This window comes from Ixodes scapularis, unplaced genomic scaffold, assembly GCF_016920785.2.
Source record: "Ixodes scapularis isolate PalLabHiFi unplaced genomic scaffold, ASM1692078v2 PGA_scaffold1__304_contigs__length_218370807, whole genome shotgun sequence".
Taxonomy (NCBI): domain Eukaryota; kingdom Metazoa; phylum Arthropoda; class Arachnida; order Ixodida; family Ixodidae; genus Ixodes; species Ixodes scapularis.
The window spans coordinates 117833731-117858681 of NW_024609846.1; the positions used below are offsets into that span (position 1 = coordinate 117833731).

At 42.7% G+C, this 24951-nt stretch overlaps 1 protein-coding gene across 1 annotated transcript; it reads right to left on the bottom strand.

The window, feature by feature from the left end:
- Nucleotides 1–1515: 1515 nt before the first annotated feature.
- Nucleotides 1516–24348, bottom strand: LOC8035436. The gene is made up of 8 exons (XM_002411300.4): nucleotides 24159–24348; nucleotides 17834–17898; nucleotides 13058–13139; nucleotides 12921–12949; nucleotides 12042–12096; nucleotides 11651–11694; nucleotides 8660–8753; nucleotides 1516–1702 (listed from the first exon to the last, which is right to left on the bottom strand). Exons 1-8 carry the CDS (start codon nucleotides 24196–24198, stop codon nucleotides 1581–1583), a joined length of 531 nt encoding a protein of 176 aa, XP_002411345.3. The 5' UTR covers nucleotides 24199–24348; the 3' UTR covers nucleotides 1516–1580.
- Nucleotides 24349–24951: the final 603 nt, after the last annotated feature.

The window sequence follows — 24951 nt, forward strand, 5'->3', positions numbered from 1 at the left end:
AAAGTTTCTTTGTAATGAGTGACCAGAATGCTGCTGACGTCGATCACCCTGTTTATGCAGGTACGCGAAGCTCGGTAACGTCCTCATTGCCTTCTATTCCAGTGGGGCTAGGAACCAAGCAGAACTCAATAGTGAGTACTTTTTGAAGCACTGATAACTTTCTCGCAGAGTTGGGTAACCAATGGGTGCTTCCATATAGTCAGGGGGTTCAGAGCAAGAAGTAAACTAAATTAGTCAAAAAAAAAATACAAATCTTATACAGATCTCATGTATTTATGTCTGATTATGTGGTTAAGAGCCACGATCGACCAGGTTAGCTCAACTTGCGCACTACAAATTTGCAATATTGAAATAGACATTAAATGTCCTTAATAATCTCGAAAATACTACTGTAAACAACATTAAAAATCTGGGCGGATGTTGAGCAACATTATCTTGCAGTCTCAGTTTCGATAGGTGTTCTGGCCAGTGCATTGCGTCGCGTTTTGATGGTGAAATAATGCTTCGTGCTCGGCTTGTGTTGTCTTCTTCGCCGCCTGCCGTAAACCCTGGGAAGTTTCTTGTCCGTATATTGTACACCAAAAGAGCTACGCGTTGTAATTTTACAAGAAAAAAACCGACCTGGGAAATGCACCTTTGACGAAAAGTTTAGAATACTACATGCAGGCGTCGAATTTTTCGTCCATTTCTGATCGAGCATGGTGACTTGGAACACCCAATATATTGGGGCTTTACCTCAAAAAATACCCGCGGCTGTTCGTTTCCCACAGATTTTCTAGGGCGACACCCCCAAAAATCGTTTTAAGGCGCCTCTTCAAAGTATCTCTTCGTCTCATCCTATTGAGTCCCAAACAGAACTTCCACGTAATGTATTTGACCGTGTGTCGCAGGCATTACATTCCGTTTGATGTATTGAGTAACAACGATGTCTGTACCACGAGCGTGGAGGCTTAACTAAATGGGCACTTTCCTAGAACCCCTTTTCGTTGGCGCAGAGGCTCTCCTAACGCAGCGGCGAAAGCTTGAGGTAGGTTTGGCTTCCTTAGTTGCCCTACTTGTCCTTCCTCCTGCGCGAGTCATCTGTTCGCAGTTTACTTGAAATGAACAGCGTCTGTATGGCGTTGGAGCGGCGCGCTATGTTTGTGCTGGAAAAGATAGCACTAGAGTAAAATAGAATATATTTATATAAATATATATTTTCCTTAGACTATTGTTGCACTGCAAACAATCACTGCACTCAAAAGCAATCATTGCTCTTAAAATTATTATTGCACTAAAAACGATCATTGCACTAAAACGACAATTGCACTAAAAACAAACATTGCAATTAGAAACAGTCATTGCACTGAAAACAGTGGCTTGAATGAGAAGCAGCTAACTACAGTAATGGATCAGGTCCACCTGTTTGCGTATTCGATGTTTTACGCGAGGCTTTTGTTTCTTATATTTAGAAACTGCCCCCCCCCCCTAATCAAAGGAAAAAAGCAAACAAAAACGACGGCCAACATTAGGCAGTGTCGCGAACATTCTTTATACCAGTTTATTCATTTACTAAGCTCATAGCACGGGCTTGTACAGGTTCATCCCGTGCGTTTTTCCCTAATGCCGGTGAGAACAGATACCGCCGATGCACATCCATCGCACGTGTAGCTCCTGGACGTAATTATGGCGAGGCTGCCAGCTCCACACTTGTCCTTCACGCCTGGATGAGAAGAAAAACGTCGGTTATAAAATGGATAGCGACCTTTATTTACAAAGTTCCACAATGGATGGAATGTGGAAGTAGCGACCGTGAATATTTGTTTAGAACACACTAAACAGTCGTTTTGGGGGAGGGAAGGCGAACCCATTGTTCATCAGTGTCGCCGCCAAACCTAACGAAAAAACTTAACTGGTGTTTGTAGTCGGCGACAAGCTAGGAATGCAGCCTCATACACGCGCTCGTTGCCTTTCCAGGCTTTGGTGACGCGTGCGTCGAGGTGTTATCTGGAAGCGGAGCACCTATTGCGTTTTTAACCTCTCACCGACTATATATCACGTGACGTCAATTTTCCCACTTAATTTGGCTGGGGAATTGAATTAGTGTAGAGCGCACGTGACGTCAATTTCCGTGCTAAACTTAACGGAGACTTGCACGGACTGACGGACGGACAAGTCCCCGAGATTAGAGGGCTCCGTTAGAAGGCGTTCCCTGCTTTAGAGCCATCTGGTATCACTCCGCGGTGGTGGCGCCGCCAGGGTCTTCGTTTCACCTCCACTCGAGTAGAACGGTGTACGGACGAAGCACGGCGTTGCCTGCGGTAGTTTGGGGGTTTCTGGTGAAAACGCGCCTTGATTCTAACTCCCCGTACAAATGAAACATACCAGCATACCTTTAAACGTTTCAACACCGTTAGGGAATGTAAAACGAGAGCTTCCTTCGTTTCTTTCACCCGTCCGGTTCGTCAACTATACTCCGTTCACCCTTGAGCTGATACTGCAGCCAATGGGTGCGTTCAGTAGCGGCCCCGGAGTAAAGGAGTCACTGACTCCTTCCACTGGACTGCCAAAAGTCACTTTCGGTGCACGTAACTCCGGGGCTTCGGAGTAAAGCTCCGAAGCACCGAGACCGAAGTCGGTGCACGTAGAGTCAAAGGAGTTAAAGATGACGTCATTTCCTGACTGGTGACGATTTCCGGCGAGAAAATCCAAAGAGCTCTGACTCGATCGAGTCACTCTGTTCGGAGGCAAGGGAGGCGCTACTGAACGCGCCCAATGCAACCAGCACGCAATCGCAGTTGGATTGTGCCGCGTTCAAGCCCATTCCAACTGAGAAAGATGGCGGCGCCCTGAGACAGGACTTACACACACACGCTTGTAAGTCCGGTCTCAGGACCGATGCTACGCTGCGATTAGGTAATTCAAGCGACATGAAAACTACGTCGTCGTCACGGCGCTTGTCGTCTTTGTGCGTTTTAAACAGCCGGTTAAACCAATCGCGCTCAGATGTAGCGCAGGATAGCGGAGCATTCACTGTTGTGCGTGATCAGTTTAGGCGGTGATCATTACGTTGCCTTTTGGCGCTAAAGCTTAATTGGGCCCACAGGATCGTGACGTCAGCAGCGCTCGGACTCAAGTGAAACGGAGCATAGGACAACTCGGTTGCAAAAGCTCGCCCTTCAGAACGCGAACCCCCTGCGTACAGCGGAACCGAATCACTGGGACCCTTATTAGTTTAAAACAGCGCCGCTCTTTGGCGGTATGTCCGTTCCGTTAGTCTGTTTGCAGTTCGTTGAACAGTTGGCGGTACGCAGTTTGTTTCGAGAAAAATGGAGCGAGCGAAAGTTCGCTTGACAGACATATGCGAGATTTTTTTCCTGTTCTTTTTGCTTCCATTTCCGTCCAGGTTTGTGTAGTTGCCGGAGTGGCCGTGGCGGCTAAAACGACGGCGACGGCAGCGATGGCATACGGTTCTGTTTTGAAGTACGGGTTGGAGCCAGTTCTCCAAACATTTAATGGGAAATTCCCAACTGAGCTTCTCTTTTTCTTATATTTACGTTGATTTTTATTTATTGATGCCCACCAACAGCATCACGCCTTCCCGGTTGTGCATCCAAACACTAACAAAGGAACTTACAGACAAAAAATAGCGTTGTACACTCAAAATACCGAATGAAGAAACACAGAAAACAAACTCACACATCATTTTATAGTTCTGGCGCTACCAGGTTTTTTTAAAACAGCTTACATTCATTAACGTGTCAATCGAAGGTGTCGAAATACTCTTAAACTAAACTTCTATTCGAGTGAGAGGCGAAAGCTGGGAGCGCCCACCAACATGAAACAGTTCCATTGACCTCAAATAGCGAGAAGGCAAACAAATGCTTTTGGTGAGTAATACACTCTAGCGTGACACATTGCCGTTTCAAATTTGGGCAAAATCAAGAAATCATGGAGATCTCTTCTTTCGGAAAATGTTTTCATAACCATTTTACTCATTTGGTCATAAATTAAATGAATAAAAACTGTCTAGACGCTTTCACTGCTGAAAAATTATGTGAATTCCATGCCGCAGAAGCTAATTAAAAACTTGAGCGGACAAAGCAATTTAGCATTAAAATCGCAGATTTTGATTTGATTTTAAACTCTCACGTAATTCATGACGCCATGCCGAGCATCCTCAATGATGAGACCACCCCAGCATTAACGAGAGTGCCCATTCAAGGGGCGGAATCTCATAACACTCCAAGGCCCCGTACGACAGATGTTCTTTCTATTTCAGGCATCGGGGACATGTAAGGGTACTTAATTTTTTCTACTGAATGTGATAACGTTAGTTTTTTTTTATTTAGTTTAAGACAATTATTTGAGAACCACAGTTTCACCACGGTAATATCAATCTCACAGTGGGCTTCTATCTTGTGGAATATTTTTTACATTTCAAGCATACGGCAGCAATTGAGGAAACATAACAAAATCAAAGAGATCATTTTCAAATGTATTGTGCAAAAGAGTACCAAAGTTATATCCCTGATAGACTCCAGAGGTTGACGTGTACGGGACCGACAAGGCTTCCCGTATGCCAACAAAGTTTGAGCACTCCGGAAAATAAGTTTAGGACCATTACATATGTTCCCATCAGTTAAGCCATATTCAGACTTCTTAACTAGAAGCAATTTATGGTTCACTTTATCAAATGTTTCAGTCATGTCTAAACACAGTGATCAATTTGCCCTCGTGCTCAAAGATACGAGCACAGAACTGTATAAACTGACAAAAATTACGCTCTACCGAGAGGCCCTGCATAAAGACATGTTGCGCCGAATTAATTTTGTGCTCAATGAAGCGATACAAGCCTGAGAAAACTGCCATGTAAACAATCTGGGTTATATTTTATATAATACAAACGACCTATAGCTGTTCTAGTAACGTTGGCTTGTAGCAGTGCATTTGACAAGAGTCTCTCTTGAATACTATCGGGCACGAATGAAATGTGAGCAGCGGAGCGCGCGATTTTCGATACGTGATTTTCGAACTTAGAGACAAATATACTTAATTTCATCTTGCGTTGAACCGCAGCGTAAGGTAAGAGGCTGTGACACGGCCCTGGCAAGACATTCTTACGCATCGCAAAGTAGTGAGTCAAAAACTGATAGGACAAGGCAGGGGTACCCCAGCGATTTTTTTATAGTCGCTGATTTTGCCTTATGATTGGCTCAACGCATCGACAGACATGGCTGTACAAGTCCCCTAAGTATTGTGCGAAAATAGAATAAAATCTCGAAGTTACTGCATTTTTTTATATTACGTTCTCATCTTGTTTCTCAAACCGAAAGCCCCTCCCGGCAACACTGAAATGTGACGACAGAAATGGTACAAAGTGAACAGTCAACCCAGTTCCCAAAGGATTACGAGACGTTTGATGGCGGTAAAATAATGCTGGAAAGCTCATTCACTGACAATCACAAAAAAAAAAAAGCTTGGCAGACTTTATTTAAGACTACGTGTGCGACCTTAAAGTCTGTATAATTTGTGACGTCACACCACTGGAAATGGAAATTTGGTTTCATCATGATCTTCATTTACGGTTTTATGAATCGCTAGTTTAAGTTTCGACAAAATAAATATCATACCGTGTGGCGTGAAGACTAAATACGTGTATTCAGAAAATACACTTTGTTTTGGTAGCTCGAAAAACGGCCGGAGTTCCCCTTTGACGTTTTGTTCGTGTTTTGTACCAGTGACACATCATGTGTGTTCTAAAGAAGCTCTCAAACGTAATATTTATTATATAAATATGGTGGATGTTTGGAGAAATTAGGCTTCTGGTTGACAATGCTAGCGTTACCGTCATGTTCGCTTTTTCAACATTCATGGTACCATGGCCGATGTGAAGTCTTACAAAAAATCGTCAGAATAAAAATTTTCTATTCAAAAGTTATTACGTAAAAAACATCTTTAAAATGACCCTGCTGCTTGTTTAAAATATCACCTGGCAGTTGTAATTGCGCTGACTGCGCTCTCTTTCGTTCACTGTTTCTTGAAGTACGAGAGGACTGATTAAAATAATTTCTGAAATAAAAAAAAAATATTAAAGAATGGATAGGTTCAATTTTGCACAGATCGAAACCCTCTCGAGGGGATCTTTGGGTATCAGACGTTGATAGCGTTGATACCGCTTCGGAAGCGTGTGTCGCCGGGATCGCCACGGCACAGCGGGTTGATGACAGTGGTGAATCCAAACAGTGTCATTGGTAGCATATCTGGTGTCGCTGGCAAAAATATGTTTATTCGGCAGCTCCTCTTGCCTTTAATGGCGTTGGGAAAAGAACAAAATCAGCTTAATTCCGTCGCATATGCTTTGTGAGTCACTTCCCATCAGCCCCCTATAGTGCAGTGGAGCAAACCTTCATCGGCACTTTCACATCCGACACTCGAGTTCTGGCCGGCAAGTCCATGGAGGCAAGACATTTCTCAAGGCGGTTAGATTTGAGTCAACGTTCCACTGTTTAAGCCTATAGTCGATCTTTTGAGTGTCGGAAAAGTCTCAAATTTTCCTTGTGGCAGAGAAAGTAAAGGCAGAGCTTCTGCGGAGCCTGCTTCTGCTCAACATGCTAGGCTTCTGTGTAACGTGCCATGACATTATTACTCACAAAATGGAGACTGCAATGCTTCGCGTCAACCTCGGTACGTCAAGAGGTTTCAGCCCCGATAACCAAAGGCACTTGAGTTTGTGCAGTGAATCGAGCGAAGTACACAAGTCAGAGTTTTCTCGAACATCGCAGACAGAAAACGTTATATCCGCACCGTCACCTCGTCGAACTTCTATCCAGCGCCATTTTAACTCGCGCACTGATACGCGCCTGACGAGCCAGGTGACATCACTTCTAAACTGGAGCTTGATGGGCAGTTGAGGTCCCTAACCTTCCGCTGCTATTCAGCAAGATGAAACGAAGTATAGGAACTGATAAAACCGCGTAGTAGAAGGAGAGCCACTAGGGTGGACATATAGCCAGCCGGCGCCAGCCAGGTGATGCAAGCAGGGTGAGAGCCCACGGCTATACCCTGTCTCGTTGTAAATTGGCAAAGGGTGAAGGATAAGCCCAAACATTGCGTGCCTACGGCTTTAATATTTCTCTATGCGAGCGAGCGCAACGCACATATATCGGAGCATGACGCAGCAAAAAGCTTGACACTTCTCAGTAAAAGTGCACTGCGGTGACATCTAGTCATGTTCCGATCGGCCAGCCAAGGCGTAGCTTCCGCCGCACTGGCATGTTATGCGATCATGGCTTCTTGGCCTACCCAGCATTTCTTGCTTCAGAAACAAGGCTGAGCGGCGCCACCAGAGTAATAGCTCACGTTTGAGGCATGCAGACGCCACTCCCAGGCATACCCAATATTTATTGCTTCAGTTCTGGATAGCACAAAACCAAAAGGTAGACGCGCCCCCTCGTAGATTCCTTTCGACCTCTTAGTTTCTAAAAACCGCTTTCGTGTAACGTTTGCCATGTTTATATATGACGTAGTTGGGTTGAGCGACAAAAACTAAAGTACATAGTCTATGCATAGCTACAAAAAGCCAAGAAAAAGTATAACTATTGGTACCAACCCCTTTAATTCTAGCGCTTTCCAATGGGCAAATAAAGTTATTTGCTTTTTTGCCCAAACTCAGTCACTAACAATTGAACAAGGCGGCGGCCAAGAAAAACGGTATATAGTCGGCGACAGCTGACAGGTGAAGAGTCCAGAAGCTCCTCCCACCTCTTCCTATTTGAGCAGAGCGAACGCTGGAGAGGTCGCCATCCCTCCACCGATCGCTCAAGCAGAATCATCTGGTGGGCTATTTGGTTGAACATGGCAGCGTATATACCGAAAAGACGAGGACTAGGGGCACAGGACAGCGACTATTCGGTGTCCCACTTCTACTTCTCCTTATCTTTACTATATATGACAGTGTTCGTTTAGCGAAGGTGGAAAGAAGTGGAAAGAGGCTCCCTTGAACTCTTAACCTGTCACCGACTATACTTGCCTCCAGGAAGCGCAGCGTGTAACAAAGGTCACGTGCTTCGCTGTTCGAAATTCAACGGGATCCGGTAGTACCTTTCGTAACTTAGTGCTACATTTAATGCTTCTTAAATGGTTGCTTCTTACTTTGCTAAATGTTTCACCTTTTTTTTTAGTCACTCGCCGATTCTCATATAAAAAAAGACAGATTATCATTAAAAGTGAGAAATTACGCTAGGAGAAAAAATAATTAAACAAGAAAAAATAAATGAAAAAAAAAATACTGTTGAAAATGAGAAGGATACTAATGTTTGCTGGTGGTGAGCATTAGGCATTGTTGATTGGATTGCAGTTACGCTCGTTTTACTCAAGGTCCTTTGCTTTTGAAAATTCAATGTATCTACCGCTCTCAAACGCAAATGGATATTCCCAGCCTTCGAGTGCCGGGATTACTCGAGTAACAACGCCTCCCGTAGTCCCAGCACCTAAAACATTTTACTCACTGCTTGATCCAGTTTGTCTCAATGAGTGAGGAAAAACAACATCTACTTAAACCGGATCAGCAAATAACAAAAAAAAAAATAAGAAAAAAACATGCATCAAGTTTTGAAAGCCATATCTTTGCCGCTCATTCTTCAATTTATTAAAATGGTACATTTTACGAGTAACTCACATGTAGTGTTGTAGGCATCATAGCAGGGGCATGTGTAGCAATATAGGTCCTGAAACCGGTAAGCGCAGTATTCGTTCTGGGGGCACACGAAACTCTGTAAAAGAAACAAAAAACAATTTCAGGCGAGAAATTTTGTTCAGATATTAACCCTCGTGGCATATTCATTGGCGAGATTGTGTAAAAGGACAGCTATTTGTTTAAGGGATAAGCACTCCCAATTTAAAGACTACCTGCTGCCCAAGTTCTTCATCTAGAATTGTCATTAAAGTGGGCAAAACCAATGCAGACTTTGAAATAGGGCTGGGAAATTGATTGATTAACCTACCTATTAATCGAATAATGCTTTAATCGCGGTTAACTTTTTAACCGGTTAATTGGCTAATTTTTGCCGAAACAAAAGAAAGTAAATATTCAACGCTTTCACCACGCAGATGGGTACGAGTACACCTTTATGACACGTACACTTAAGGTTAAATTTTACCCTAAAGTAAACTGCAGAGGCGAGATTTCTGACTCAAGACAATTGCAGAATGCTAAACGTGTCCCAGTCATGTCAACGCCGTTCGAGTGTCCGTTTAGGACAGCAGGGACTCTTGTGAACATTCAAAAGAGGTCGCTCTTGCCGGTGAATAGAAACGGACCTCTTTGCCTCATGCAGCAGAAGTAATAACCTGTGAGCGTCTTTGAACCGTTCTCAACTCACATCGAGGTTGATTCGAAATGTAAATTGTATATTGCGCCGTTTATATTCATCAAGAATAAGAGAGAACACTCTTTTTTTTAATATTTTGTGCATGGAAATGTACGCGACCTTTTAATCGTTTAATTAATCGACTAAATGGTGGCGATTCATCGGGTTAAAAGTTTTAATCGACGCCCAGCCCTACTTTCAAATGATTGAACCAGGGCCGTATATCACTTAATTTATATCTGGCGCATTTAATCAGTGACCGGATTGCTAGTTCAAGAAAACTGGAGTATAGCACTGGGGCTTTTTATGACAGTGGTCAGGGATGGGCAGTATTTCAAGTACAAGTATTTGAAATACGTATTTCAAATACTTTGTGTATTTTGCATTTGTATTTAATTACAAATTGGGCAATGTATTTGACGTGTGTATTTAAATACTAAAACGTGGGTATTTCAAATACAATTATAATTAAATACAATTTTGTGGGCGAAAATACATCTTGTTTTTGTGCATGTGGTTGTAAGATATAGTCTCCGTCCTTTATTCGGCCATGGGGCTTTTTTTCTTTTTCTCCTCCGGCTTTATTACAAAGGCACTGTCCAGAGCAGGAAGAAAACTACGTTCCGCACCGAATGCAGTGTCTCTCAATCAAGCACAAGCGTTTAGTGACTTTGTGATTACGGTGCTAGTGCAGGGCAGGAATGGTGACGAAATCTACTTTCACAGGCAGACTGGCTAAGTAAGTGCCTGTGACAACGTGTGATGCTTTCCAGCCTGATTTCCATCCATATTTTTGCCTGGAACATTCTAAATGCGCGGGTCGTCCAGATTTTCGTAACTGGTGGGAGTTGCAACAATAAAAAATTCTCTAGCTAGTGATGCGCGTGTCGGTCGTCTCGGTTCTTTGTTGGTCTTTACCAAAATATAATCCACAAAAAAAAGCTGCTTGAAGCTCTAATTTTTTCACCTATTACATCCAAGCTGATTACATTTTTTTAATTATATTTCAATTACGTTACTAGAGCCTCGCACACTAACTCCAGAGTGTGCGATGCAAAATTAAAATGAGATGCCCAGAAACTTGTTGCGGGTGCCCTGAAGTCGCTGACGGAAATTTTGAGGAATGTATTTGGAAAAGTATTTGGAGGAGACCAAATACATTTGGTTGTATTTGTATCTTGTATTTAAATGCTTTCTTGGAAATGTAATTAGATTTGTAATAAAATACATTTTGACGAAGTATTTTGTATTTGTATTTCGATACATATTTGCATGTATTTTGCCCATCCCTGACAGTGGTCATGGAAAGTTTCAGCAAAATCTAACGTGCTTCTTTCCTTTCGACCGGTCTGGTCGTAATCCAACCTAAACATTTTACGTACGCTTATTGTTCCTTTAACATAAAATCTGTTTATGAACTGGACATCATGCTAAGGAAATTAGGCGGGCCAAAGCAACATAAAATATACAGAGCCCACGAAAGCCAATAAATACGCATACCAAGCACAAAGAAGCATAGTTATACTTATAATTTATCCCACTTTTTCCTAATGAACGAGATTTACCAAGCGGCAAAGAGAGAATCAAATCGCGGATTATGCGATCCGCAGCCCGGCGCCTTTGTTCGGCGTCCCTGAGAGGAGGCGAACAAGAGAGCAAGCAGCTGAACCAAGTAAAACTCAGCAGATCCTGCTTTGGACGTGCGCAGTTGGCTTCCGAATCACGAAGCGTAGCTCTACGTGATCTGACCATGCCACTGCTCCTTAATGAAGTTTAACTTTTTTTCTCGATATTTCTGATTGATCATTCAGATGAACGTACGAGCTGCGTCGAGCTTGGAACACCCCCGAAACTGCCCAAAGTATTCCGTAAACAAGCACATTAAATCACAACGCACGCATAATTCATGTACGACATATTCTGAGTTCACCAGTTTTCTTAAAATGATCAAGGTATGAGTTAACTTTCTATGTAAAGTAACCGATTGCTCGTAGAAGGTAAAAAAAAACTATTTCGCGAAATCAACGTGGTGGGTTGTCAGCACGCTCAAATAAGCATCGTCTACATGTAGCTATGGCAGCCCGGGAATACACTATGCAGCCAGATATAGTACACGGCGTTGTATGAAAACGTTTTTTTCTCCCATGATTCAGATGACTGATATCAGCGTATCAAACCATTCGACGGTGTCGATTCTCTGGTTCAGCGACTTTAGTTTAATCTGCGGTGCTCTGGGAGCGTTCAGCGACTTTATTTTAATCTACGCTGACTATACGGTTAGATGCAGTAGCTATACATACGTTTGGTCCCTCACATCTGCTGACCTGGTCTTCAGCCAGAATACCTGAAAATATTGAAACTCAATATTGAAAAAGGTTGGTGACGCTAACGCTTAGAACTTAGAAGAGAACTTCCATACGATAGACCCTTGCCATTCAATAATTAGATGCTTCGAGATCATTCAATAAAGAAAATAGAATAAACAAAAGCATTGCCATGCAGATAGAAACAGGCAGGAATGGGGATTGTGCAGAGTGCCTGGGTTCTGCCGTGTGAGCGTTTACTCGACGTGCTCGCAGCTGCGGTTCGTTAACACATATCCACCGCTGATGTTCGAGCACCAAGCTGGTGTTCGAATAATGCAGCGATATCTTAAAATCAAGAAGGGCTTCGGAAAACAGTTCTACTTACATTCAAATGGCGATGAGGGGCAGTTCTTCTTACGGCAGGTATAACCTGATAAGCACTATTGAAAAATTTTCAACATTATTTCAATCAAGTTTTGTTGCATATTAAGACCAGCGCAATTATGCTTCGTTTCACTTCAAGTGACAGCGCGTTCAAAGCCTAAAAGACAAAGAAGAGCATGCGAATAAACTAAAAGCACAAAGTTTCTGCTCTTAGCTAGATGAGCTGGAAAATGAGCATCTACAAAATGACGGCGAGGACCATGACGTTGCGCCACACGCACTGCTTGATTTTTCCCTTGGCTCGTACCATACAAGTATAAGAGCATATTGCGCTCTTTTAGACACCTGCGGAATCATCTGGTGCCGGCACCAAGCACATGTGTGAATGACGAAGTAAGTGAGTAAGATAGATACATTTATCAAAATCGGAGAAGAAGAAAATGTAGCAGGACAAGAAAATTTTTTTTCAGTGTACGTATCCAAATTTTATTACAGTATAAAATTCTTTTTCACGCTTTTCTGCCTTACTGTCGGTTTGACGAAACTTGGCAACCTAAATTCGCAACAAAAGAGCACAAAGCAGAATCCAGATGTCTGAATTTTAACAATTGCTATGACATATGCTGATGACGGGCAAGATATTTCTTGTTGAAATGTGCGAACTGAAGCGAATATTGAAAAAAAAAACGCTAGTAGAATTTATGTAATTTGTAAGTATCAGCTCACGTCCGCCGTCCTCCGTGGTGGTTGACGCTACTGCAAAGGACTTAGTTGTCTAGTGCTAAGTGTCCCGTCTTATTTAAAAATAATTTGGCATCATTCAAAAAAGGGAAAAAAAAACACCCTGTATAGCCTTAAACCTCTTTGAGAACGTGCTTACCGAGCATGTGCTGGTCGAGACGTCAATACCTGCAAAAAACAAAGAGCAGTTCCATGATATTTAAAGTCCTCCTCCACCGAGAGACCTTGAAACGAATGAAATCCCAGACGAGCAGTTTGTTTTTTTCCTAGACTTACAGAATTTATCCTCGGTGCACGCCTGGCCTTGGAGGTATTTGTAATGGGTCACGCAAAGTTGCCCGTTTGAGCAGCTTGAGTCCTATGGAAGAAACGCGTGGGAGGTGGTTACGACTGAGGCAGAGGGACAAGTTCGGCCGACGGAAGTGTTAAAACATTGGTAGAGCCACATTCTCTGCGGGCGGCGTTGCATTGGCTTTACGTACACTTTTCAGTCTAAAGCCGGGGACACACTGCTCGTGCATCGTACAGAAGACCAGGTATGCATAAGAGCCATATGTAAAGAAACTTTTGTGAGTTTTAGTATTGCGTTCTCGAGGAAACCCCATCATTGTGCGTTTGTGTCGCGTTTTATTACACTGCGCGTGCGCGGGAGTCTACATAACGTCTTGGATTGGCGCATGGTGATGACGCGCGTGAGCAGAGCTTGTTTCTTTATTTAGACGAGAGGTCTGGGAGGCTGGAGCAAAAGGCGACCAAAGCCGCCTGGCAATGTTCCAGTCCCCGTTACAGCGCTATAGCAGCAGAGCAACAAGAGACATAATTACAGACATGCAACGAATGGTGCACTTGTAGCATTGGCTTAATGTCAAACTAAGAATATATATATATATCTGAACATAAAGTGGGATGATATATGTGCTATAAATTATACAAAACAAAGGGAAGACGAAAAGAAAAAGGAAGGAAGGGTGAGAGCCGTATTATTGCTGAGGACCTAATATGCAAGGCTTTATTTTGTTTTATAAATTTCGAGGTGATTGACAGTAATAATGACTACCGTTTCTGGGAATCTACATAAAAATCCAGGAATTATGTAACTCGAAAGTTAAGACCCATAATTTGGGGGAGTTTTTTTTATAACATATTTTCCATGACGTAATTAAGTCATGTGGTTTTGCTGTGGTTTTTTGTGGTTAATTTTCTTGAAATAGAGACTCGCTGTTTTTAAATTCTGTGTAATTTTCTAGAGTCACTCTCAAGTAATAATGTTGTTGGAAGGAAAGAGTATTGTTTTTTCAGAAAAGAAGCAGCAGTATGCGGTAACTACCTAGACTATCTATGCACCGGACAGCTTTCTTCTGTAGGACTAGTAACTTGTCAAGCTTAGTTGTGTTGTTGTTTCCCAAATTATTGAATAGTGCTTAAGACGGGTGTGTAACAATGCATAATATAACTGACGTTTCAACCAAGAAGGCAGAAGTAGCCGAACTCTACGAAAAATGCCGATAGATTGGTAAAGCTTTGAACGAAGGTGTTCCACATGTCGAGGCCAAGTTAAACTCTCACCTAAACAAAGACCACAAAATTTATGCGACCTAACGTTTTTTATAAATGTGCTTTCAAAATTTACCTTTATTTGATAGTCAATAGGTTTATTTTTAGGCTTAAAAATAATATATTTTGTCTTGCCAGTGTTCAACTGAAGTTTGTTGGACTGTAACCATAGGGGTAAATCAATGAACCACTCATTTGACATTGTTTATAGCTTCATTAGGTTTGAATAAAAAAATACATTCGTATTATCACCGTACAAATGAATATATGGTGTATTCGGCAGATTTACAATGTCATTTATATACAATAGAAATAACAATCGACCAAGAATAGATCCTCGCGGTACACCATAAGTAATTGTTTCAAGCTGCTAACGCATCCCATTTACGAACATATATTGAGAACGTGACGATAAGTAACTACGAATCAGTGCCAATGCAGTGCCTTTGATTACATACATTGGCAGTTTTGTTAACAAAATATCGTGCTTTATAAAGCCTTGCTATAGTCTAAAAAAATTCCGAGTGTGAAAAGCTTATTTCCTATACATTGTTAATACTTTTATTTTCATTTCCGTTGATTTGTTCTTTTGAAACCCATATTATTGACTTGCAATTAAATTATTTGCACCAGGAAAGTGGATGAGCTTGGTGAATATAAGTCTCTCCAAAAGTTTAGAAAACATAGGTAAAACCGATATGGGTCGGTAATTACTCAGGTCGTTCAGCGCTCCACCTTTGCGCAAAACGCAAACCCTCGCTATTTTCATTGTCTGGAAAAATGCCCTTGCTTAAACCGGCGTTAAATATATAGACGAGTGGTGAGGATATTAAATGAGACACAGCTTTAATTGGTTCGGCTTTTAGCGCGCAACCCTAACGCGAACGCACAGCTTTTGCGTGTGCTCCTATACGCAATACTAAAACTCCCTGCTATCTCCATGCCATATCATAACATAATCACCTCGTCTTTTTTACAGTTGCATGTGGGAAAAAGAGGCAACATTATGAAGGTATGGGGGTTGGAGTGAAAGAATTCACGACTTGGTGCCTATAAACGCGACGACAGCTAGTTTTAGTATTGCCTGTACTAGCGAACGCAAGCTCTGTTCGTTAGCGTTGCGTGTTCCACAGTGCGCGTGCGCGGAGCCCAAACTGCGGTCTTGGATTGGCGCATGGCGACGATGCGCAAGAGCAGCGTGTAGAACGCAACGCAAACGAAAGGCACAGTGCTTGCGTTTGTTCCTATAGGCTGTACTAAAAAGTAATTTACCGAAGTCTTGGGGAGGACAGGTAACGAGTAACCTAACTACGTTACGCTTTATTAAAAATACGTAACGGAAGTACGTTACGCGTTACTAGGGAATTGTAGTAGACCGTTCCCGCAGCCCGCTAAGCACTCGGATAGCGCTCCGTAATCCGCCGCAAGACCTTGATCACTATGCAGAGAGGGCTGGCGGCGCGCATGCGCAGCTGCGGCGTTTTCTTCGGGGATAACATAGCGGAGGAGGAAAACGATCTGCTACAACTCCCTATTGTTTCGAATAAATCACGAGTACGTTACTAAGTTACCAAAGAATGTTACTCGTTGCCGGTATCGCCGTAGCTGGTAGTGCGTTACGTCCAAGACTACAAGAGACACGGTGCTAGCTGCAGATACGACGTCAAGATTATTGTTGTTCGAAGCACGGTTGTTTCATACATGAGTAAGATTGGAGCACATCCGAAAACTGTGGATTATGCCTACGTCACAGTATATGGTGCCTGGAGCGCGTCTTCGACTGGTGTGTTTAGAGTCCTATGCTGCCCAAACACGAAAGGTGATTTCGAATTGGCAACAAATGGCGTCACAGATGCCGGAGTGTCATGCGGTTGCATGACGCGATCCTGACGGTTGGTGGTGGAAATGCTAATGAGGAGCTGCGAATAGCACAAGCGAACGTGAGTCTCACTGTCGTCACTGCGTCCCAACTTCTCGCTGCTGAAGCTTCCGTGGACTGCCTCACTGGAGAACGACCTGCAGCAGAACAGGCGTCTGCCACATACACCACAGCTGTCGGGACGCCGCCAGGATCGCGACTGGCGACAGCATGATACTTCTATGACGTCATCAGGCAAAAATCGAAGGACCACTTTTCTGGACGCTGTAAACACACCATTCGTAGACGCGTTCCAGGCACCATAGTGGCAGGAGCGCCATTCGAGAAAGAAGCACAGCCCAGACGGTGTCCGCACGCTGTCTTTTGCATGATGTATATTAGAAGCGTGCCGGCGGCTTCAGGTTCAGGGTTTAACCAGTTTATCCTCTGGCAAGGGACTCCTTTTCCGATTCAAGTTAACTGACGCCTCTGTGAGGTCAAATAGCCTTAAAAAAACACATGCAAAGGAAAAAAAAATTTTTTTTAAACAGTTTGGTTGGGAAAAGGAAGTCATAAAACGATCTTACAACGCAAAAAAAATTAGAGCTATATTTACGGCGCGATACGAATTTGCAGTTGGCGCTTGGGGGCGCAGCGGAAAAGTAGCCGCTAATTATCACGTGACTGGCTGCTATTTGTCACGTGCCGCTTCCGCTCTTTCCGAATCTTCGTATGGTCTCTAAAAGTTACTTAGTCATCTTCGTCTAAAGTACAACAAAAAACGAAGATTAGTACGTAACTTTTAGAACCCAAAGGAAGCTCCTGAAAAAGCAAGAGCAGATGTGATAGACCTGCGCGCCGATCAGATGACGGTGGCGGCGCCCCGGAGCAGTCCAACTTGAGCGGCGGCGATGGCGGCGGCGGCGTGACTTTGAGGCGGCGGCGGCGCAGCGCGACGGCGCACAGGTCAACCACGTGACCCGCGGCGGCTCCCGCGGGCGCAAACTTGAAATTCGTTTTCCGCCATAAATATAGCTCTAAATTCTTTTTCTTCGTTGTAAATTCGCCTTATAACATTTTTTTCCATCTAAGCTGTTAAAAAAAAGTGTTTTTTTCACATGCAAAGGTTTTATCATCCGCGTTGACCTTAAAGTCAACGCGGATGATAAATAATCATCGCGTTCCGCCACTGCTACCTTTGCGCCTGCTTCACAAGTGGTAACTTTGGCGCACCCCCCGAGTTTCCCACGAGCTTCACGTCGTTCTAAAAAGAGTTGATTTAGTGGTTTTCGTGACGCTCTGTAAGTTTCTGATTGGAACCATATCTCTATTTTACTAATTATAAAGTGCATTAACGAATATTAATTAATTGGCTGATTTATCGCAAAGATTAGACACCCACATAATGTCCCCCTGGCCGTATAACTCACCTGTACAAAACGCTTAAGTGTAACTTTGACGGCTTTTCTAAAACAAATCAGTAAAGCTTTAAAAAAAAATGTACATTACTTATCGAAAATATTATTAACCCCTCCATGGTGCCGGTTTATTTTCTTTCTAGAGCCGGCCCTGAGATAACACGTGTCACATGAAAGCAGCTGTGACGACGAGGTGAGGGAAAGTCAACGAGATACACGTACATTGGCGCACACCATCGGAGACCCCTGTCTTCCCTTCGATGCATGACATCCGTGAAGTGCAATAGCTGCAACGAGATAGACTGAGAATGAGGCCAGCGTATTACACAATGAATTTACGTTGGTGGTATTCACCGTGTATTGGAGTTCGTAAGACTAGACACCTCTATCCCCACGCTTTATTTATTAATTTAATTGCAACTCATAACCCCAAGGAAATAGTATTTTGAAGAAACCTGAATATATCGCCGTTAGCTCACAAAAAAAAAAAAAACAAAAAAAAAAAAAACGACGAAGTAAAAAAAGAAGATGGGGCACACGGTAAGCTCCGATTCGCATGAAGATTTTACTAGCACCTGGATGAACGTGCAAGCGATTATTTAATTATTATTTTTATGTACAGGAACAACATGCAGCGCCGAATCATAACAGTTAGAACCTAATGAAATTTATAAAACCGAACTTGTTTGTTTACAGCAGTGCCGGCATAGGATGTTCCCCAAAGCACGACCCACTCTGCTCCTGTTAACCGCGCCGCCGCCTCTTCCCCACAGACCGGTGAGGAGGGTTCACCACTACGGTCTTGCTGTGAAGGGGGCGTTTCTTTACCACCGGTTAGTGGTGGAGAGGCGGCGGTGCAGATAACAGAGCAGAGATGGGTCGTGCTTTAAAGAACAGCCTAGCAGACGTCCCTGCGTAAGCGCGCGTGCCTTTTGCCAGCGCGCATACTCTCGTTGGTTTGCCCGCTTCACGCCGTGATCGTGCGCTGATCAAGCGGCCGGTCGGCGCCCGCAGGGTATTGTTAAAAAATCTGAAGGGTGTAACATCTTAGTCACAGCAAGTAGGAACGCAGGGGCGTGTGGCATCGGGCGCTAACATATTACCCTAACGGCCCGATGAGAAACTGCAGCGATGCAGGTGCGTTTCAATTGCTCGCCTGAACGTACCAGAGTACCCGATGCCACGTGCTTTCGTGTGGCCACTGTAATTAATAAAGTAGGTCTCCTCTAACAACGATAGTTTCAACGAACTACTTTGCGAATCATATAAACTTAAAAGACCCTTGACGCGTTTGTATATGAAAGTATACGTCAAATGCGCCACAGGCTTCCAAGGGCTGCACGAGGCATGCGCCTCGTGCAGCCCTTGGAAGAAAATGGCGGCGATGCATTTAAAGGAACGGTCCTTAGAAGCGAATAATGGCAGCGCACTTACTCGTGATACCTGTCTTGAGCGTTCGCACCGCAACAGTTGGCGGTACTTGTAAGGAACGCGTAGCGTGAATTTTTATCAAAAAGGTTTTTGCAAAACGTTTTTTTTTCTTTTTTAGCACAGAGTATGTTTTATGAGTCGGTATTTAGGCGAAAATTGCCATGAACGCGCGTCAGAACGAGTGTAATAGTGGCCGTCATGAACGAGTGACACGCTGCAGGGTTACATACGTTAAGATTATATGAAAAGTTTGTATATAGAGCGAACACCGGAGAGGATTTCGCCTCTTCTCTAGCATTCGCTCCGCTAGAATGGTAAGAGCTGGAAGGAGCTTTTTCTAAGGTCTTAATTAACCTGTCACTGGCTATATAAACTCCTCGCCACTTCCTTCCACTCTTCATCTTCAGAAATACAAAGAATGAGTTGTTGCCCCACTGTAATCGCGATGTTCTTGAAATTTACCAAGAAGCCTTTGGCAACTCCCCTTTCGGTATCGGTATTAATTGTTTCAACAGACTGTAAAGCCTTCAGACTGCAAGTGTATCGAGCACAATATCCAGGTGGTTGTAGAAATATAAATAGTGAATATTTATTTTTTCAAGTTCAAAATGCTTTTTGGCGTTCGTTTGAAAACATAAAAAAACAGCATCGACACATAAAACAAAAGTGTGCGTTAACGTTTCAGTTGTCCTAGTATGTCTACAGTACATTGACTGCAGTTATTAAATTCCCCGGAATTCAAGGCATTCTTTATCTTGCAGAGTTATCAAATGAAAGCGAAAGATGAACGTCTTGCATTTTGGTGACATCGGCACGCGCCGATATCACTAAAAGGGCATAAACAGTACAGCGAATGTGGGAACAATGAGATCAGTGGTTGCTTTACTAAACTCTTTTAGAGCAAGACTCTAAATAGGCTGGATCAAATCTAACTTGGAAAAAATATTCTATGGCGTTTGCTACTTTCTTATAAAAACCTCGCAGCGTTGTTATGTCTTGTGCGTCATCTATTTGAATCTCTGGCTCTAAATATTTTGTAAAAAATATATTTCTGGAGATTTCAAGAAACGAACGTTGTTGTTGAAATAAACGCCCATCTGGCAATCACTGCCATACAAAAATGCGTCCTAAGCCGAGACCCCCACCTTCAACATATCAAACGAAATTTGATCTTCGCATGGGCAATTAGACGATCTTTAAAGAAACGTCGCAAAAATTCTATGAAACATATTTACGGTCACTCTTAAACAATGCATGATCTGAAAGGAGCACGTTAATTTTGGTGAGATACATTCTGGAACTCGACCAACGTTCGAAATAAATCCAATGTTACACATGCGAGAAGCAGATTTCGCACTCGTTTTGACATTGTTTCATATTGACTTGGGATTTTGTATATAGCAATCAATGGCACGCCAAAAAGTAGCGACATTTTCGTTGTACACCAAATTGGATGGGGATGTCCACTACTTCCTGCAACAGGAGCCACCACTCTTTTCCTTGCTGACAGTCACAATTGACGAAGCACGTAAGTATAAAATGCATGACAGTGTTTTTTCTATACTGGGTTTATCTGCGCACACAATTGCAAGGTCGTCCGCATAAGCGAGGATGTTCACCTCAGAACAATCGAGACGAAAACCGTGGCCCATACTGCTTCTTGCGATGCATATCCAGAGGGACTCCAAATATATGTCCTCGAGAAGTGGTGGGATGGAGTATCCTTGACGCACCGAGCATTAAACTTGAGCAAATCTTGTTTTTTTTTTATTTTTTTATATTTTTTTTGTAGTGTTACGCTTTTCTCAGCATTTTCGCCTATTTGGATGTTTCACGCTTCAGAAAATAAGGGAATGCTCCACCCTATCCAAACATTTTGCAAGGTCGTTTTGTAATATCGTAGCTGTTTGAGAGGTTCGTTGGCATATATCTATATAGACTGTACAATCTGAAAGTTTGTTGGTACGTTCCTTGCTTTTATGGAGTAAGTTTTGTGGTAACTAGCGACCGTATTGCTTTCAAGTTTGGAATTCGTCCGGCAAATAGCCTATATTCACAATTGATAAGGCTACTCGTCCCTCGCCTTGCACTTGTCGTAGCTAGTTAGAATCATTGGACTTCAATGTTATTATTGTGTGTGCTTATTGAAATGAAAGTGGTAGGGAACCTTTATCGTACGATTAATTGAACACACGAAGTATTGGTGCAAGATCCTTTTTCTACTTCTTGTAGAAGTTTGCTGGCAGTTCATCTGGACCTGGAGTCTTCCGGCTTTCGATTTCAGCAATATCTTGTTTTCTTCACTTCCATCAGTAGAGGGATACTCGTTGATTCTCCTGGTCTCAGCATGGAGGGTGTTCCTTCTATTTATTATATAGTTTTTTGTCTAGGGTGCGCAGAAGGTATTTGCGTGAAAAGTTCGTCGTAGTGGGATAAAAAGGCGTCCGGGTATCTTGTTACTCTGCCAGTTCTCTGCCATTATGTCTTAGATGACCGGCCAACTTCTTTTTCGCGTTCCGCGTGAAGGTATATCTTTTTCGGTCATTTTATTTCAAGTACTTGGAGACTTGGTTTTGCAACAGCATCCCTCATAACGCCTCATGTAGTGTACTTTACGTGTTGTTTTTTTTTAGGTTTATCATCTTAGTTTTCTATTGTCTGAGCTGTAAGCATTCAAGTTAGTACAGATACAAAAAATATCTCAAATCAAGCTTTTTTCCTCTGCTTTTTCTTAAAATCTAGTAAACCCAGATGTTGGGTAGGAAGCTATGGTAGTCTGAATGGGTAAATTATTTTATTGGAATGCAAACATGCCGGCGAGAGGAGTAGGTTTTAGATGATATTAACACAGGTTTAAATTTTAAAAAAGTGGGAAGAATGAAATATTTAGCACAAACCACACACGGAGTGTGATTTGTGCTAGACACATTCTGTGTTCTCTTGTCTCTCTCAGCATAATCAAGCGTGCATTTTTCAGATTTGACCAATCTTAAATACTCTACTCAAGATACTGTGCTTCAAATACTTTTGTATGTATTTTTATATCTTCCAAATACATTTAGTCTGAAGTATTTGCTCCTCTATTTTAATTAAATCTTTTTCACTTTCTTGTACTCAGTATCTCAAATACATTGTCCAACCTTCGAAAATATTTGTCACTGAAACAATCTACGGAACTAGGGGTCGTCAGACTCCAGGGCAGAGCTGAGCCGATTGCAGAGTTGGAGGCCAGCGACCAAACACAGGACAGAAAACAACGCACGAGCAAAATGCGGTCTAAGAGTGCCAACAAAAGATAAAATAGATAGCCCCAAGTACGCCCGCTTTTAAATGTCCCCTTGTCCGCTTTTTTGTTTGTTTTCGAGTTGCTTTTGGATGACACGTTACTCTTGGAGCTAGCAAAGTACTGGTGTCGTTAATCAAACTTTACACCTTTTGTCTAATCCTAAACTGGTTCCGTCAGCAGAAGATTGTGACGCCAACGCCGAAAATGGTCGCAATGAAGCATTTTCGGAAATCGCCCGTTCAGTGTGTATGAAAACGCGCGAGAAAATTTTCAGGGGAGTGAAAACACTCCCTCAGCCAAGGAAGCTAGGTCCTGCTGGCTTTATTGAGCTGCAGTGACCTAAATTGGGCTTCCATAAAACCCCTTGTGTGCCTATTGTCGCTTTACTTTGGCTCTCAAGCTTGTTTCAATTTTAGAATACTCCAACCTAGTTTTCCGCCAGATGAAGCCATGGATTGAAAGCGGTTTTGTGCACACTTCCTTGAGTTACTTATGTTTCCCTCTTAATCTTCCTAGTATTTTTAACAGTTTGAAGGTACAGGCGCTCCTCTTGCTCTTGGCTTTGGAGACAAAATACTCGCTCTTGGTGGTTAATCAGCGGTAAAAGCTGCTGTCCTTGCTGTTTCTCCTGAGCGTCAAATCATCAAATCTAGCTGCCTTATCAACTCCTAGTTCGCCTGTTAGGAATGTTCAATGCCGGACTATATGTCAAGTCCGTCGAATCGCGTCAAGGCATATCACGAACGTATTGCAGAATGTGTCATGAGCCGAGTTTGTCGCCAAACTAAAGCACGCCAGTTGCCATGCCTACAATACGCGAGTCCTCCTGGTTCCTAAAATGTTTAGGTACCCTTTATGTTGCCCCTTCCGAATTATTTCAGAAGTAAACATCGATTGCAGAACCTAAGCAGCTTCTTGAAGGTCGTAAAGATCACAGCAGAATGTGATTGTCAGCGAAGTCATTACAAGTAGAGAACCCTTTTTGAATTGCTCAATATTATATAGCCAGCTTGCAATCTACTAGCCGAGTGTATTCAACTGCAATGCAATTTCTTTTTCAAGGTATTTGCACTCGACTCACGGTAGTTCTTGGTAAAAGTAACTTAAATACTACTCCAAATACATTTTCAAATAGGTATTTAGTATCTTACCCCAAGAACATTTGTTGAATATTTGACAAAACACGGGACTATTTTTAGGCGGCTACAAGCGTACTCACGTTTACTAAAGTCAAGCCGCAGCTGACTGACTTGGTGCGCTTTTCTGCGGCAGAGGATGTAAATGCGAGCCCCCGTCGAATTCGGAAATGCTATATCTCTTTATTACTTGGTTCAATATTTTTTACTAGGTTTTGTACTTTAACAGTGCATTTTTATTACTTTTAAATCTAGTCAAAACTTCTAAAATGTCACCGCCGCCCCTGCCTTTCCCTGGCAATCGCAAAATAAAAATTATCACATTCACATAATAGCCACATAGTAATAGCATAATAACATCCATAACTGGCAAGACAAGATATCGTGTTAACTATTTTACGGTCTGTGCACATTTCAAAACTTCAAGGGGAACTACTTGTTCTTAAGCTCCTCCACCTTCTGCATAAGTTCAGCACAAACGAGGATGCCTTAGTGCTCTTCGTGAAGGTTCACTGATGTCTCTTGACGACGCATAACGTTCTAGCGCGCACTAAAAGTCAAGGCACTGCAAAATGCGGCAGAATCGCGATGGTAGCGGAACAATTAAAACCATTTTCGTCTTTGTCTTTCTCGCAACACTTCACCTCTTTTTTTTTTCTTTTTGATCGATGATTAAAGGTAGTAGGAAGCTCACCGAAAGTCAAGAAGAGGCTTGAGGGCGCAATTTTCCACATGGTGCTGTTTAGTGAAACTTGAAAACAACGAATGCTTTCCCGAAAGCAACGGAGGGTGAGCTTCCTGCCTGAAATATGACGCCTACAAAAGCGAGCTCCAGCCTGGACGATTTACGTGGTTTTCAATGCTGTGCGGACCCTCTTGCTATCTCTAGCTGCAATCTGCTGCCGACAGCTGCGCGACTGATAAAAACAACCTTGGCGCCAAAGGAAAAGAAACAAAATAAAACGGCAGGGGTTTTCCTGCATGAAGAATGCTCTTTTTTTTATCATAGAACGGTCGCGTGTTACTTTATTTTGTATCTCACGCCGACGCCGTGGTAGGCTTCCAAAAATGTTGAATTTGCACACAAGTCCGAATAAATAAATGAGACGGAGCACACAACAGGAACACAGAACAACTGGGGCAAAACACGATCACAGAACACGGCACAAGCACAGAAAATGAGAAAAAAGAAAACGCCAAACTGTTTGTGTTTACTTTTCAGCTGCCTATGTTGCAACTCGCAACTACCGGTTTCCATGTTCCAGATGTTATTGGCGTCGACATGCAATTCTTGCAATTCGTACCTTCTATTTAGTGATATCCGGAACCTGTCTCCGCATTTTAGTTGTAATTTTTTTAATATGATCCTTTATTTTGAATAGCCTTCTATTAACAGCGCAGTCTGCAACAATTTCTGAAGAAGTGTTCTGGATATAAATATATTTATTTGTAAGCCGGTTTTTGCTGAAATGACATAAAGGGAACTT